This window comes from Halichoeres trimaculatus, unplaced genomic scaffold, assembly GCF_033239565.1.
Source record: "Halichoeres trimaculatus isolate MK-OKI-2021-1 unplaced genomic scaffold, fHalTri1.1 fHalTri1_scaffold_15, whole genome shotgun sequence".
NCBI lineage: Eukaryota > Metazoa > Chordata > Actinopteri > Labriformes > Labridae > Halichoeres > Halichoeres trimaculatus.
The window spans coordinates 25,110,457-25,127,837 of NW_027437193.1; the positions used below are offsets into that span (position 1 = coordinate 25,110,457).

Here is a 17,381-nt window from a genome sequence, read left to right on the forward strand (position 1 = left end):
CCTGGTCCTGGGGGACCCCTGCCCTGCATGTTTTAGATGTTACCCCACTCCAGCACACCTGATTCAAATGAATGGCTCGTTATCAGGCTTGAGCAGAGCTTGATGACGAGCTGATCATTTGAATCAGGTGTGTAGGAGTCGGTAACATAAAAAACATGCAGGGCAGGGGTCCTCCAGGACCAGGATTGGGAAACACTGATCCAAACTATCATTTGTGATATCACAAGTACTTTCTATATTGAAAGAATGCACGTTTACTAAAAACTTAACTATATGGGTTTCCATAACCGCCCAATGTGTCAAATGTGATACAAAACTTTATCAGAAACAGAATGATAAGACAATACTTTTTGCGGATTTTGTTAAACGGGTTAATAAACATCTAAATTCCAAAACATATAAAAATTTCTGGCTATATTTTTTTTGATGGGTCAGGCTTAACAGGGTTAATTAACAGATAAGTGTTATTTTACATATGACCAGTAATTTATAGATAACCAAAACCAGTAACAGTCCATTGAAGTTTATTTAGAGGCTGAACGTTGTTTTAGGATTTAGATTTGGTCTGACCCTCTATCTCACACAGTTTTCATTTAACCATCTCAGTATTTCTTCCCAAATGTTATGGTTCTACTGAAGTAAATAGTACAAAGCACCTCCTATTTCGAAGAGGTTGTTATTATTGTGTTGTAATCAGCTTAAGAAACAAATGCAGTTCCTGTTTTTTTTCATCTGAGATGAAAACACAGGAAGTTTCCTTGATATCGCTGGTAAAGAGGCTCTTCCATCCAACTACTTTAAGTGTAAAGACTTTATCTTCAAACATAAAATTTAGCCAGACAGCAAGTTTTATGAGAAATAAAACTGAAACAGTGAACTTGAGTCATTCATCATTACGTGCTATGTTTGTCCAGGGGTTCTTACAGCAATGAATATCAAGAATCCTATCACCATGTGGTCATTTTATAAGCCAGTAAATACCATATGGCTCAGATTAAGTGTGTGGATGCCCACTGTCTGACATTCTGAGATGCAGCTGGCCACTTCCCCAAAGCATTTATACTGTATATATGGTTAAATACAAACACAAATAGATAGGTACTCTTTGATTTATATTGATATTTGACAAACTGTATCTTAAGAACCTATAAAATGAACTTTATTGTCTTCCAGGCTTTCCATCTGTTCAACCAGTGAGTCTGATACAGTCATATCATGATCAGTATCCCTTTAAATCTCAGCTAACGTGTGACTTTTGATTGGATTATGAGTGCTGTGCAGGTATATGACAGTCCTCTAGGGGGCAGAGTCTGCTGGTAAGGCTTGTACCATCATCAGCCGCACTGACATTTTCACCCTTTCATCTGACTTCCTGTTTGTCAGCCAAGTCTGGTTGCCTTTTGGACTAAACTTTGATGAGTCCTTAAAGGGTTGAAGGGCCTGCTGAAATGCTAATGTTTTTTTGTTTTTTTTCAGATTTATTTAGTAAATGAGCCTTGGAATAGAATTATCTCTCTTGCAATGAAACTACCTGCTTGAGACAGTTTGAGCACAGATCAGCCAGAAGTGTGTTGCAGCCACCTGTGCCACTGGCCTGGGCTATAAATTTTATTTATAGTGGCAGCTCACCACTGACTTTGTTGGTGTTTCATCTGTGCTTCAGACTCTGTAAATTCTTTGCGGTTTTACTTGTACTCAAGGGGCACATGGACATGGCTGAGTACTTTAAGACGGATGAATGATTATAAACGGTTGTCAGAAAGTCATCTATCAAAGCTGACAAATCCATTATTACGACTGTTGTCATTCACTTCTCTCTGCCTGTCAGGTATAGTCTCCTGGACCTTGATTTCCTGATACCAACCAGATGTGGACACCATCTTCATTCAGCCTGGACATTTCCTTCTGCATCATTTTGGGTTGAGGACTTGCACCAGTAGAGACCTCAAATCTCTGCCAGATTTTGGGTCACGATTGAAATAATTATGGACGAAGCTTCGAATCAGGTATTCCAGGAAAACCCTCACAACATGTTTGGGTATTATGTTGGAGCCTTATCCTGCTATCTGATCCAACTCACTGCCAGATGGTAATCTGATGATGAGCTCATGTACTCAATTCACGTGAGCGTCTAGAGCATATGACCTCAGATCTGATAAAACATCTAGCAAGGAAATCTCCTTTGGTCACCAAAATCTCAATCACCATCCAGCTCCAGATCAGACGGGGCAATTGCTCAAATCACACTCCTCTTACTGAACCAGTCTTTCAAAGAAAGACAATCAAATCTGTGAGGTCACCAGGTTGAGCCCTCTTTAGCACTTGACCTGCTTTACTCCGAAGGTGCAGAGAAAAGTTAATTTTCCTCTAGAGAGACGAGTAGTAACAGAACTTTTCTATTTCACAAACAGCTCCACACCTGGCAGCTTGCTTTTGTTTTGTATAACTCTGCACTAGAGCTGCCAAAATCATAGTCTGCAGGAGCTTTGTGGCCTGGACCAGCCTTTGGACTTTGCACCCTGATGCCACCCTTTACCTTGAATCAGGTGAATCGAGGTAAAGGTTCCACATTACAGGGCTGGTCTTGGCTGTTTTGGTTGGGAGATATTTTTGTGGTGATATACTCCTACTGGCATTGTCTGCTTTGTAATAATTCATATTTAAGTATACTCACTGTCATTATTTTTATTATCCTTATTTTGAGTGATTTATGTCACAATATCAATTTCAATGCATCAGAAAAAAGCAGCTGTACCACACAGGAGCTATGATTTCAAAATTAACTGATCAGTATTGTGTCTCTTCATAAGGTTGTGTATCATTTACACTCTTTATGACTTTTTTCTTTGCTTAACCTCGAAGATTGGTCAAGAAGATGGAGCTACTACAAGCTGATATGGGAGACTGGAAGACACCGCTTGTCAGGCACAGGATCGACATATGGAGACAACCATTCATGCTCTGATTCCCTGAAGTAAGAAATCACGGCTTCTGATTTAATTAGTGTTAGCACAATGGCAGGAGGATTGACTGCTTCCACAAAAACCTTCCTGTTTATTGTTTCCTCTGCTCTTCTCAGAATATTTTCTGACCACTGCCTCTTTAGAGCTCGGGAAAACCCATAAGAGGATGGAGTCAGACCACTTAAAAAGACCACACAGCAGACCATGTGGGGGCTAGGATGAGAGTACTCTGCTCATCTTAACCTTTCCTTCATCCTGAGGTAGGGTTAATCCTCCCAAGGTTATGACGGGGTGATCAAAGATCAAACATCGCATTTAGAAAAATACCAAATATCGGACACAAAGAAGAGAAGGAAAGGAACAATAATTTCTTTTAATCCCACCCCGACACATCCCGACAAACAAACTGCAGTAACCTTGCTTACTCTCTAAACTGCCCTTGCCCACTTTATATGACACCAAAAAAACTCTTGTACTGAATGGTATTTTTGTTAGTAATTAGTTTTTAGGGCTGAGTTTGTAAACAGCCCCTGTTATCTGTTGGTATGCACCACAGAGTAAAAAGGGAAACCCGCACAGATTCAGCTATCAGCACTCTGCCTTACCTGACCCACTGAAAGATGAAACCTGTAGTCTCTTTTCATCCACTTAGGAGGCTTAAGTTCTTACTGGCACTATGATCCCTTTGCAACATGACTTACATTTGACATATTTGATATTGGCCGCGGACATTTTTTACGTTTTACTTTCTTTATAAAACTTTAAATCTTACTCTATTATTTGGTGTAACACAAGCACTGTTCTTGTTTCTACTCTGTTAAGTGGACCCGATCACGCATGTTTTTCTACTTTTGGAACTAATCCAGCTGGTTCCTCTGTGCGGTTGTCCCCAGGCTTTAAAGTCAGAAGGTCTGGGTCTGTAGCTCTTTGACGGCAAGCAAAGCCCTTGATCTTTTTGCGGGACACTGAGAGCTTGCTGAGGACTGAGGGCTTGGGACCATTTGAGAAAGGATTAGCTAATATTATCCAAGGGTTACGTTACTAAATTAGCCCACATGGTCATAGCCGTACAGAAGGTCATTGCAGAGCAACGAAATAAATGAAATATAATTTATCATACTGATGGTCAAATGAAATACAATAAAACAATAGAAGAGAAACATTTTATTCATAAACATTATTAATGTAGTGCTCCACAATAGATCCCAAAGCAACCTAACAATAATTTTGGTAAAATGAGACTAAAGATTGACTCAAAGAGCTACATTGAACCATGACCTGTAGAATACCTATACACTTAAATCTTCGTCTGTCTTTTTGTGTGTGGTATCGCAGTAAGTCATCAAGTGTATCCTCGGATTGACCTCGGCACTGTCACGTGATTGAGTTCATACTCCTCAGGCTTTTTATAGACCACCTGGTGAAAAGAAGCTCTGGTGCCACATTGATCTCTTCTTCTGAGTGCTGACTTTTGATCTCGTCAACCAATGCCCCTCGGTTACCAGGCGATAAACCAAGAGAGTTTCTTTCTGTCCTTCTTTTGCCAGTCGCTCAGAAATACATTTGTGCACACATCTAAACACATACAAGCTACTACTCCCAACAACACAATGCATAGTTTTCGATTGAAGAGATACTATGACACTTTTTTTTTTACTTTTCCCAATTTGCAAAATATATATTAAAAAATAATAATAAAAAATAAATCCTCTGGTTAATTTACCTGTGGACCTTTTCTGAACTTTTAAATTGAACAATAAACAAACAACATGACAAGGAGTTTTATTGATTCCTTACATTGAAATACACATCTGCTGCAATTAAGTATTTTATTTGAAGAGGCTGTAAAAACACAGCTTGGACTAAATTTTAATGCATTTTTTTCAATATTGACCACATACAGCAGATATTCATCTCCCACAAAAAGTGGGAAACATTCATACACACATCCTCCAGAAACTACTCACAGTCATATGTTTTGTTTTAACACATTTACAAATGCTGACAAAAAATGAATTGAAGCATCTCTTTCCAACCAAGTCAGCATTCAGTTTAAGATCATTTTACAGTTATAGAAATATCATATGCACATGACAGCAAGAGATTGTAAAATTAATTATAAAGTAAGTCATAAAATGCAGTAAATTCAAAGATTGCTCATTCTATATTGTTGGTCACTGATGAAAGTAAGTATGAAAGAGCAAGTGGCCAAAATAAAGCAGACAGATTAAGGGTAAGCTCCCTAAAGTTCCTGCTACGCTGAGACTGGGAGGAGGAAAGAGAAGGATGTGAAGAAATTCAACTGTACTGCTCGGCCAGGCCAGACTATACTGACTGTCCCAGGGACTATTTCATCAACTTTCTGCACAAGGGTCCTGACTTAATTTTATGCTTAAATTATATGTAAATACCAAATGGTTCCTCGTTACTTTGTAGAAGGAATCAAAAATTTAGAAGGGAAGGTTTTGCAAAGGTATCCCTTTTTCTTCTTCGTATATCTGTAACTGTCTCACCATTTACTGCACAGTCAACAGAATACATAGGACCATAGTTGGAGACTACTGAACACAAAGAGCAAATATAGAGGGCTACAAAGCCTCTTAGGACAGAGCCCGCTTACGATTCCCTTTCCGTGCACAGCATCCTCGAATAGACCACACAAAGATCCTTAAGCCAAAATCCCTCCCTGGTATTTAATTCTAAATGAGTAATTACTGGGTGTGTCAGTGTGTCTTCGGATTCCAGGTAGGCTGGGTTAAGGAGCTCATTTGCTGGCTGGCTTTGGAGAGAATTGCGCTCTCACATTGATACACACATTCTGAAAGACCCTGCACCGGTTGTAAGAGGGCCACTGAAGAACCCAGTCACTTAGGGGGGACAGACCACAAACAGCCGCCAAGATGTGTGACATGGGGGGACTGGATAACTTGGTGGCCAACACGGCCTACCTAAAAGCCCAGGGTGGTGATGACAAGGAGATGAAAAAGCGACGTCGAAGCTTGTCTCTTCCCAAGCCTGAGCAATGTGCTGGAACACGGGCTTCTATTGAAAAGGACTTTACATCACTTTGTGAAAGGCAGCCTATTGGCAAGAAGTTTTTCCGCAACTTCCTGGCAAACAACAAAGATTACAAGCTGGCTGCTGATTTCTTGGATGAGCTCTATGATTGGGACCTGGCTGAAGGTGCAGCAAAAGACAAAGCCCGCCAAAACATCATCAAGAATTTTTGCAAGCCAGAATCCAAGAACTTCCTGTCTTTCCTCGCTGGGGAAGCTGCTGAAAAATGCAAGTCAGTGACAGATGCCAACTTTGATGAGGTGATGAAGGGCAAAGTCCAGGAGGGTGTACGTGAATATCTCAAAGACAAACCCTTCACAGATTACCAGGCCAGCCCGTTCTTTGATAAATTCCTCCAATGGAAAGAGTATGAGAAACAGCCCATCTCCGACAAATATTTCTATGAGTTCAGAACTCTGGGGAAAGGAGGCTTCGGAGAGGTAAGCATGAAAGTTACTCTACAATCTTAACTTCTGTTGAAACATGTGTTGTGTCAGGTAATTCATCTTTAAACATGATCAACCTGCAGGACTCTTAAAATCCCCCTTAGGTATTGATACTATCTCTAATTTCAATCAGAAGTTACATTCATGTGTTTGTTTGTGCTACAGAAGATTATTCCAGGGCATAAACAGTTTAATTCTGTTTATAAAGCTAAAGGATGTATTTTCTTTGAACCATAAGAAAGGATTTTCTAGGACAAGAGATCATGCCTTATACAATCCTGTGGATTTGCCTTACCTCAAGGTGATCATGTGGCATAGCAAGGTACCTCTAAAACCAATGGAAATCATATCTTATAAGATGGAATGTAAAATCTACATATAGACAAAACTCATGAGAGTTATCTCTTTGGTAAACCTGGCAGACAGCCAGAATAATTCGTACACCTATCAGTCCAAACCACCATTGCATAATTGAGACCAAATTCTGTCTCAGTTCACAGCTCATGTTGAAAATAGAAAAGTCAAAAACAACAACAAAGAATATAAAATCATTCAACAGTAGATGGTTTGAAGTTGTCTGACAAACAGTAATGCACACAGTCGTGTTACCTGCAGAGATAAAAGAAAGTAGTATACATTATTTTCAGTCGTCTAAAAGCCTAAAGATGAATGACGAGAGGTGTCTGAACATCCACTAGTTTAGCTAAGTGTTTAATACACAGAGGACCCACAAACAAGCCTTGAGGAACCTCATAGTAGTGTTAAGCTTTAGGAAGGCCACTGATGGCATCAAGCTAGCTTCTGGACACATCTGGAGATAAGTAAATAAAAAGAAATACAGAAAGGACTTTACAGAAATACATGAAGTGATGTTAAATCGACATACTCCTAGTTGAGCTCTTTGTGAAAGGAACTACAATAACCATGTCCAACCGGGGTATCTGTTTTAAATGCTGATTTCACAAGAAGGCCTTATGCTGTGTGCTAACCGGATCCTGAGTGAGTGTACTCTGTAAGGATCAGTTATGAGAGATTTTTTTTTGCATGAAACATATCCTCCTGCACTTGTGTGAAAGGATAATATAATCAGATAAATTTTAATTTAAAAAAGTGTGATGTAATATGCGCCAGCACAGATTGATAACCCAATCTGATCTAACCTACACATGAGAAATACTAAGTGTATTTTATTTTTATTAGCAGTTTACCTGAAAGACCCTTTGATACACCAAAGTTTTTAAATGACTTACAGTGATTATAGATCTTAGTCTTCAGAACAGTGAAGTGTAATGGTTCCTCTTCTGCCTATAGAGGCCTAGTGCCAATAGTTCATATGGTTGGACCCTGGAAAATGGATTTTAATCCTTTAAAAGAAAAACTTCTGAATAACTTTGGTAGAAAATTCCTCCTTTTTATGAACCCTAAAAAATCATTTTGTCTTCCCACAGGTGTGTGCTGTTCAAGTCAAGAACACAGGTCAAATGTATGCCTGCAAGAAGTTGTGTAAAAAGCGACTGAAGAAGAAGGGTGGTGAGAAAATGGCCCTGTTGGAGAAGAAGATCTTGGAAAAGGTTAACAGTCTGTTTTTGGTCAACCTGGGATACGCTTATGACACCAAGACCCACCTGTGCCTTGTCATGACCCTGATGAATGGAGGAGATCTCAAGTATCACATTTACAACATGGGTTATGATGGAAAAGGTGTGGACAAGGGAATTGAGATGAAACGCGTCATCCACTACACAGGGCAGATCACGACTGGCATTCTGCATCTGCACGCCATGGATATCGTATACCGTGATATGAAACCAGAGAATGTGTTGCTGGATAGCCAAGGCCAGTGCCGACTTTCAGATTTGGGTTTGGCCATTGAGATTAGTCCTGAGAAGACCGTCACCCAGATGGTGAGTAGATGTGCACAAGACAGTGACCTTCTGGTTTAAATTGCAACAAACACAAATGGTACAAATGATGAACTGTGTCAAGATATTCGCAAAGAACACCAAGTTTTACTCTTATGACATTTTTTACACAAGGGAACCCTGTGGTGTTATGTTAGCAACTTGATATTTCACATCATGGTGACATGTCCATTCTCAAGGGTCGTCTCATGTGTTATTCATAGTTCCTGAGGTTGCATGGCACAGAGAGCGGTCAGAGACCCTGGCTTTGTGGTGTGAAGCTGACCTTTCAGCTAAGAAGATGCTGACAGCTCAATGCACATTTGTATGGTTTTAAGAGAGCAAACACAAACTGATGCACAGGAAAACAAAGAGAGGGGAAAAGGGAGCAGGTGATAGGTGATCTGGTCTGGTCTACATCTTTAACTGCCAGTTCACTCATGTAAAGAGGGCGGTCTGTGAGCTCAGGCTATTGCACATGCTGTCAGTCTTGGTGGGGTTTTGACTTTAAATCCGGACAGGGATTACCACTTAAAGATCTGTGCAATGAGTGACTCTGAATCCATTATATAACTCAATTGATCCTGAGCGACAGATTATAGCATGGCCAATTATAGGCCACCATTTTGTCAGGGGCTACGTCAGAGACATGGAGTTCCACTGCCCTGAAAATTAACCGTCAATGAATAAGAGAAGTGTCCCGTGGCAATGTGTTTGCAGAGATGTTTCTATTCCTGTAGAGGTATTACTTTGAGAAAGTTTCTGTGCTGCAGTTACACCCAACAGCCCTTTATGAAGCCTGTTTCCTGATGTTCTTGATTGTGACTCAAGCATTTATGTCACCTGTGAGTTCAGCCTGTCGTAACATCACATGGCCGCACAGGTGGTTAGTGGTATCTAAGTGGTCATGATTGCCTTCCAGACCAATCAGTGAGGCCTAAAAATGGGTCAGGTTCCAACAAAGATGGATTGTACTTGTGGGAGACTACCATAACCTTCAAAAACCACAGATGGAAGAAAGAACCACAGTGCTTAACAGTACATTTTAATATCAATTTCCAATTATTGCATTAAACCACCCACAGTGTATCACACCTACTTACACTAAACAATGTGTGACCAAATGAAATTAAGAACAGCAAAAGAGTTTCCTTTTCAGAGTTTCTTTGAGACTTACTTGCAGTAGCAAAGAGTAAGCTCTCAGTTCCATGAAAGTCCAGTAAGCTCATTATCCAGTACTCTGATGCTCCTCAGCCAGCCAAAATGACTGGACTAACCTCCTACAGGCAAGGCTGGCTTTGGTCCTCTAATCCTCTTAGTGGCATTACACAAGTCTGTCCCTGATTAGATTGACAGATCCAGGTAAAAACCTATGTTGAATATATTCAGACATGTTAGCTTGCAAACAAGGTGACTTAAACTGGGGTTGACAAATGAGATCTGTTCCTTGTTTGAACCAAGATTAGATCAATTTAGGTGATAATTTTGTAACCTGTGTGATTCTACATAACAGAGTTTGGCCTTTATGATGGACCAGAGTGTGCTGGTTCTTTATTTGTGAGGTTTAACCTATTACCAAAGAATACACATATTGCAAATTTACACAAGTAGTTTCAAAAAACGCAAAGGGAAATCAAAATGGCAAGTGCAGGAATTTTGTTGATTTAAATGTTTGGTGGCGTTGGAGTCAACAAAGTGGCAGCTTTTGCTTGCAAACCTATTTAAATGTGGTAAAGTTAGCTGTCATATTATTTCTTTAATTATCAGCCTGAAAGGTCAACCTACGGTCATTTGTGACCAAGTGTTGTCACTGAGTGCAGGGAGGATCTTGCGCACCAAAAGCGCATTTGTTGCGCTCAGTCTGTGATGCAATATAATGAATTATTTTTAGTCTAACAGCTACAGAAGTTGTAAAAGCATATGTGATGCAACCTCTTACAGGGCACTTTGTGTCTTTAAAAATGTGCAAAAGTGTGTTTCTTCAGGACCTCATCTCAGTGCTAGTTTGCCGTCATTGTAAACAGATAAAAAATCAGGAGCACGGCTACGTGTAGTCCGGATGTTGCGTACCTTTGCTGGTGACATAGGTTTCCAAAAATGGCCAGCCTTTATATAAGAGCCTGGGCAACTCTGTCAGTGTGTAGACATACATGACTCTTGACAGGTAGTAGGCTTAGCATTAGGATTAAGCTGCTGGTCCGAGGCTGCAGTTTAGGTCAGAGAGGGTGAGGGGAAGAGGAGAAGGGAGAGAGTGAGCGTAAGAGGAAAAGGTGAAAGTTACACAGACATTGACAATACAAGAACACTGAAGGCTGGAGTTAAGATTTAAGAGTCCTGAGTTACTCAGGATGAGTGGCCCTGCTTAATTTGACCATTTAGCTGTTTCCTGTCACCTTTTATTGGCATTGTTAGCCAGTGACTGTTTCACCACACTACGTGTACTCAGAATATATGTCAGACTTTAACTAGTCAACAAAAATTACACATCCAAAAGTTTCTTAAAATGATATGAAATGCATTACTTTTTATCACTACTTATTATTTCTTTCTTAAAGATTACATTAAAACCTCTGCTCAGTTTTCTTCTACTCCTCCCTACAGGCTGGTACAGGAGCATACATGGCCCCTGAGCTCCTTAATAAAACTCCCTACAGGACATCAGTGGACTGGTGGGCCCTGGGCTGCAGTATCTATGAGATGGTGGCTGGCTACACACCTTTCAAAGGGCCTGAGAGCAAGAAAGAGAAAGTAGAGAAGGAGGAGGTACAGCGTCGTATTCTCAACGAGGAGCCCAAGTGGGAGCATAAGTGCTTCGATGCCCCAACCAAGGACATCATCCAGCAGTTCCTCAAAAAGAAGATCGAAGAGCGCCTGGGCATGAAGTAAGAATCCCTGTATACCTCTGACATGAATACACGAACTCAAATAAAAGAGACTGGCACAATATTCAAATTTTTGATTATGCATACTGCTCGATTATTTTTATTATCATTTTTTTTTACTTGTTTTACTGGTGCTTCTTTTTACAGCAACATGCTTTTTTATGTTACACTGAATCTATGAACCAGTACGATAAAAGCAACATATGACTTTTAAAATCAAGAGAGAGAAATGATCCGCAGTAAAGGGCTTTAGGTTAAATTCAGACATCAAGGACTGTAGCATCTTAACCACAAGACCAAACCTGCAGCACACAGGGTAACGCATGATTGAGAAAACTTCACCTTCACTGAAACTGAAACAGAAGTGTTGCATCCTGCTCTCTTTTCATCCTTCTGAAACACTGACTCTCGTCTTCTGCACAGGAACAACATGGAAGATCCCAGGAAGCACGAGTGGTTCAAGTCCATCAACTTCCCCCGCCTGGAGGCCGGGCTCGTGCCTCCTCCCTGGGTACCCAAGCCCAATGTCGTATATGCAAAGGACACCGGCGACATCGCTGAGTTCTCTGAGATCAAAGGCATTGAGTTTGATGCCAAGGACGACAAATTCTTCAAGGAGTTCAGCACAGGGGCTGTGGCCATTCAGTGGCAGCAAGAGATGGTTGACACCGGACTGTTTGACGAGCTCAATGACCCCAACAGGAAAGAAGGTGGCGGGGATCCTGACGATGAAAAGAAATCTGGCACATGTATATTGCTGTGAGAAGCCTCATGTGTGGTATAATTGATCTGCTCTAACACTCAATAATTTGTTTGTTTCTTGGTCAGATGAAAGGTATTATGGATGCACAAGATGAATGGAGAGAGGTGAGCATCAGCATCTACGTTGAGATAGATGTGCAGGTCCTCTCTAGTAAAGATGCTCGTGGTTTAGAGAACTCCTGCTTTCGGGGCGAGGTTCAGTAAAATATTGAGGATGTGATGATGTATTTTAAACATCATTTCTTTGGTTCACAGCTTCTTATGTAAATACACATACGTAATGTAGACTTGCAACCCAGAAAGACTGCTCAGAGTAATTTAACAACAATACAACCACTAGAGTAGTACGATAAAGGCCTTTGTGCCGATTGACTTTGTGATGAAAATGTCTAAATCCAAACTGACTAAAAGCCACGACTCACCTTTTTACCCCCTTTGTTTATGCCATCAGAGGGTCTCACTATTTCCATAACAAAGAGGGCTTTTCAGGCATGGAGATAATTCTAGTGCTGCGTATTTTACTCTGTGATCCTTTACCGATCACTCCATTTCTATTCGGGCGGGTTTCCTTCCGCCCAAAATTTTAGTTTTATAAATTTAGAAAAGCAAATATTGCTGTTGTATGTATTGTACATAAAGAATTATATCTATGCACAGAGAGGAAGGCGACCATGTAAGTAATTTTAAATTTAGCACATATTTAAAAAAATCTAAGAATTCGAGACACCTCTTCACTGAATCCCTCTACTGTTGGTGCTATGAGGCTCAACTTAGCGAGAACTATGTAGCCCTGGGATGCTGGGAGAGAGATAAGAGCAGAAATAGCAGTAACTTACTGCACATGAAAGAGGAACTTTTTAGAGGAGTTGGGCATAAATTCCTGTACCAGGATCACGTAGGTTGCCCTGTTCATGACCCTAAAACACTGTGAAGCTTCAGAGCTTCTTTTAGTTTGAGATAAATGTAAATAACTCAAACTAGCCAGATTTGGAAATTAAAAAAAAAAAAACACCCCACTGCTGTGGTTTTTGAAGAATAGCGATTTGGGTTAGTTCAAAAGAAAGTCCTTGTTATTTTTGTTTACTTGTCTCAGGGTAATTATTTGCTTGAGTTTTTGAACTTCCAGATGTTGGGCAGAGTTGAGTTTTTACAGTAATGTTAATACGATATAAATATATATGACACATATACTTGTAAATATACCAGAAAATGAATTGCTACTCTAGGACTGGCAGATGTAAAGCAGAAATTTCCTTAAATGTTGAATCATTTGAATAAATTAAAAGATGTCTTTTAAAAACCTGTGTTTCTTCTGTGGTTATTAGAATTTATGTGGCTCTCGTTGTCTTCAGACTTTGAGAAGAGCACATCTACCGCCAGTGTCAGAGAGTTGTAAAATGTTATGGATGTTGTTTGGACTATATATATATATATATATATATCCATAGAGAAAGTGCTGTGAGGACTGTGGAGTAAAACCTAAAAATATCAGCTGCAATAATCCCCTCCAGGATGCTGACTACAGCCAGGCTGTGCTCCAGGCTGCCGCAAATTGGCAAGTTCAACTCTTAGCTGATAAGGCGATAACCAGTGTTATCCTTGCACCTTCTTTGCTTAAATCAGCTTCAAATCCCCCTTCAGGTTTTGAAGCATCTCAATGTTACAGCTACTTGGCAGATTAAAACAAAAAATAACAGCAAGGCTGAGCTGAAAAACATTGTTTTGACACATTTTGATGTGATTTTTTTTTTTACTTTTCAGTAAATGTGCTGTGCAGAGAAAAAGGTAAATGTAAAAATCTCCCTGATGCCTTTGAATGTAGAGAATTGGAAGGTGACACCATGGATGTCCTCTGAGAGTGAATCTTAGAAAAATAAGGGTGGATACTTGAATACTTACACGTATGCTGATTGTTCACTTTGAATGACCTCTGACCTCCTTCATTCCCACTCTTTTAGAAGTCGAAAGGATGAAATCATGTTTTATGTTGTTCTTTTTGGATGTTCTCAGCACTTGTTTACAGCGCTGCCACTCAAGGACAGTGAGAGCTCAGAAGACGCCTAGGTGGATTCGTTCTCCAGCTAAACCCTGAGAGATTATCTGACATACAGCAGGACTTGGGGACAGGAGACTTGCTGACAGTGAAGGACAGAGCCTCTGCTGATGGTGCCGCCTCAGGGCTGTGAAGGCTGGTAGATGGAGGTGAAATTAGGGCAGTCGGGTATGATCAGACTTCTGTTGACACTGACTTGATGTCTTCTGACCTCTGGGAATAGTTACAGGTGAATGCACATGATAGTGAGGAATAGAACTATGTTTCAGGACATGTCAGAAATACTTGGTGACTTGAAGAGAAGTAGACTTAGTGCCATACGCCTGGCACAAATCCAAATCATCTTTGACCTGGCTCATTGGAAAGCCAAAAGCTTGGCTTCAGGCTTGGACAGGTGGTTTTAAATGGTTAGGAATAGAACAAGGATCCACAGCAGCTACACTCTAAGCTCATTTACCAGCAGCTATCAAGTGATGTTACATAAACTGCTGGCACATTTAATCATGTGGATTCGTTGACATCGATTTGTCGATGGGGGAAAACCTCAAGACGCAGACAGGAGGAATTTAAAACGCCACACTGACCTCCTCCGGCCCTGTGGCAGCTACATGTCTGGACCACACTGTTATTAAGTGCTCACTCTGTCTGTAGCTGTAGATTCTGGCTCCCTCGTGTGGCTGCAGGTTTTACATTTCAGTGTTGGCAGGGTTGAGCTTGAGATAGCAGTTCACCAAGACACAATCTCACTTGTACAGTACAGCTCAAATCCCAGTTTGACCTTTCTCTTCACTTTGTGCCAACTTATTAATGTACAGATAGTTTTATGCAAAGAAACTTCTGAAGCTTGTGTCTGGTTATATTTCTATGATCATGAGATACTGTTGATTTTCTTAGATAACAACACGTAAAGCAGGGGTTTCAAAACTTTTTAGCCATTGACCCCAAAAGTAGGGGTGCCAGAGACTGGGGAGCCCTTGCCATTGGATACACTACCAATCTTAAAACAGACAAAGTGAGCAATTAAAACCAAAGGCCCATGATACTTTTTCTAACTTATTAATAAACGATTAGACAACCTATGAGTATATATTGTGAACTCTGTAGGTGGCGTCATTATTCTGGTTTATTCAGGGATTTTGTGGCAAAACAGAAATGTGGAAATCAGGTCAAACAATTTTCTTTTTCATGGTTTTCTATACTATTTAAGACTTTTTGCTAATATGTTTAAAATAATTGATGAAATGTCAGTTGTAAATTATTTTTAATTTTGAAAGGTATTTTTTTACGATCCCCCAGGGGGATCGTGTGTGTGTGTGTGTGGGCATATTAGAAACCTGACATGCCTGCAAATATTTTGAGCAGAAATGTGTCATTAATTAACTTAAAGTGACTACAATATAATACAAGCAAGCAATTCCATTTTCCCACTTTTTTTTTGTAAACTCCTGTAAAATATCTACCACTATTATATAATACTTCTTCCTACAGACAACAGACAACATTACATACAATTTGTAGATGTATACGCTCATACACTGTCAATTCTGTTTATAACATAACTTAAAGTTAAATAATGGACAAGAACAATCCCAAGACTGAGATGACTTCATTCAAAAGATTTGGTTTCTGAATATGAATGTGAACTAACAACATGACGTCATAAACAAGCTGTATTCACGTCGTCCTTACAGTTTTACCTCATTCAAAGAAAGATTGTCCTTGGACAACCTGCTGTCACCTCCTGCCATCTCCCGCCTCTCAAATCTCATTAGAGCCGATAAGGAAGGGGGTCCCAGTCACACTACGCTGTGTCGTGCTTTCAAAATAAAAGCACACGACTTAATTTTTTTTTTAAAGTATGATATTTTTCTCCGCCAGTCTCTAATATTGTTGACGCCCCCGGTTCATACGCTTTAGTTAATCTCAACTACATACTGAACATGTTTCAAACAACGTTAAAAATGTATTTTTAGGGTGACATTAATGGTTGCACGAAAGACTAGATTAATATAATTTTAGAAAATAATGATCCAAATGTTCCTATTAATAAAAAAGGGGACATATACAGTGCTTAATAAACTATTAGAGAACCACCCAGTGTAAGGTGTTGGCCCTCACTGCCTTAAATAGCAGTAGCCTTTATAGTTCAGTACCAAAATACTTTGTTTCTGTAATGGTTAATCCACCAGGATGTGCCAGCTCTTTAATCAAAATTATTATTTAATGATAAACTATAACTTTTGTTTTAAATTCTCAAATACTTTATACTGTTGTACAAAATAGCAGAAAAAGTAAAGCACCCTCAGAGTGACAAGTTAAAGTTATTTCATACCTGAACAGAAAAAAATGTGGTTTAGTGTTTTTTTTTTTTTTTTTTAATCTGTCAGTTTTTGAATTCTTTGAGAATTCCAGTCTTCTGGTTGAGATATGGGAATAAAAAACATTAAATCAGTTTGAAAGTCCTCATTCCTGTTCAAAAATTTGAAATGAAGCAACATGTCTGAAAAACAAAGGGTCTGAGTTAAAAGACTTCATGAGGCTGAGTAGTTTTCTCATTTTTAAGACAGGTGGTTTAATAAGTTTTTCAAAGAGACTGTGAGGACTTTCTAACTGATCCTGAAAAATTCTCACTTCTAGATACATGCCTGATCATAACTCACAATTTAAAATGAGATTATCAGTCCCAAAAAAGGCTATTTCTAAATACTATTTAACAGTTTCCCAAATGGGTTGGACAGGATCGGATTGATTTGTGATTTTCTCTATGACGACATGGTGCAAGCTGATGAGGTTTGGAAGTGAGAATAGAAACCTGTGTTTTTCTCTGCCAACAAGGTTTCTTGGATTGATTTTGTCGTAATGGTGGACACTGGAGCTGAACTGTCAAAAAGGAAAGGACAGAAGAGCAGAGGAAAGCTAAACAGGAGAGTGACAGAACACGGGCCAAAGGCTAAAACACAAGCCAAAGGCTAAAACACTGGTTAAGCTGTTTGTGATAATGTCCACTCCAACCCACATGTAGCAGTTATTCTGCAGTGGTCTGATCAAACTTAAAAGTCTATCAGTAAAATGAAGGATTTGCCTCAAAACAAGCACATACCTTGGTAAGAGTCATGACCTCAGGACAGTGCATTCTAGTGCTCATGGGAGATGGAGTCTTTACCCTACACTAGCTTTTTCAGATAGCGCTTATAGCCCCTTTAAGGACTGTTTATACACAACAGTCATAAATAATTTCAAAGATCAAATCATTTTGTTTTTGTGGTGTTTTTTCCACATCCTCTTACAAGAAGCAGTGTGTAGAGTCCCTTTGATGT

General features: G+C 39.7%; 1 protein-coding gene across 1 annotated transcript; it reads left to right on the forward strand.

Moving 5' to 3' along the window:
- Positions 1-5,797: 5,797 nt before the first annotated feature.
- grk7a (G protein-coupled receptor kinase 7a) lies at positions 5,798-13,250 on the forward strand. The gene is made up of 4 exons (XM_074688702.1): positions 5,798-6,460; positions 7,915-8,370; positions 10,969-11,249; positions 11,673-13,250. The coding sequence occupies exons 1-4, from the start codon at positions 5,864-5,866 to the stop codon at positions 12,010-12,012; spliced, it is 1,674 nt and encodes a 557-aa protein (XP_074544803.1). The 5' UTR covers positions 5,798-5,863; the 3' UTR covers positions 12,013-13,250.
- The last annotated feature ends 4,131 nt before the right edge of the window (positions 13,251-17,381 follow it).

Coding starts and splice junctions, on each gene's coding strand:
- grk7a (XM_074688702.1), top strand. CDS start 5,864: ATGTGTGACATGGGGGGACTGGATAACTTGGTGGCCAACACGGCCTAC. Junction 6,461..7,914: donor GGAAAGGAGGCTTCGGAGAG/GTAAGCATGAAA, acceptor GTCTTCCCACAG/GTGTGTGCTGTTCAAGTCAA. Junction 11,250..11,672: donor GAAGAGCGCCTGGGCATGAA/GTAAGAATCCCT, acceptor TCTTCTGCACAG/GAACAACATGGAAGATCCCA.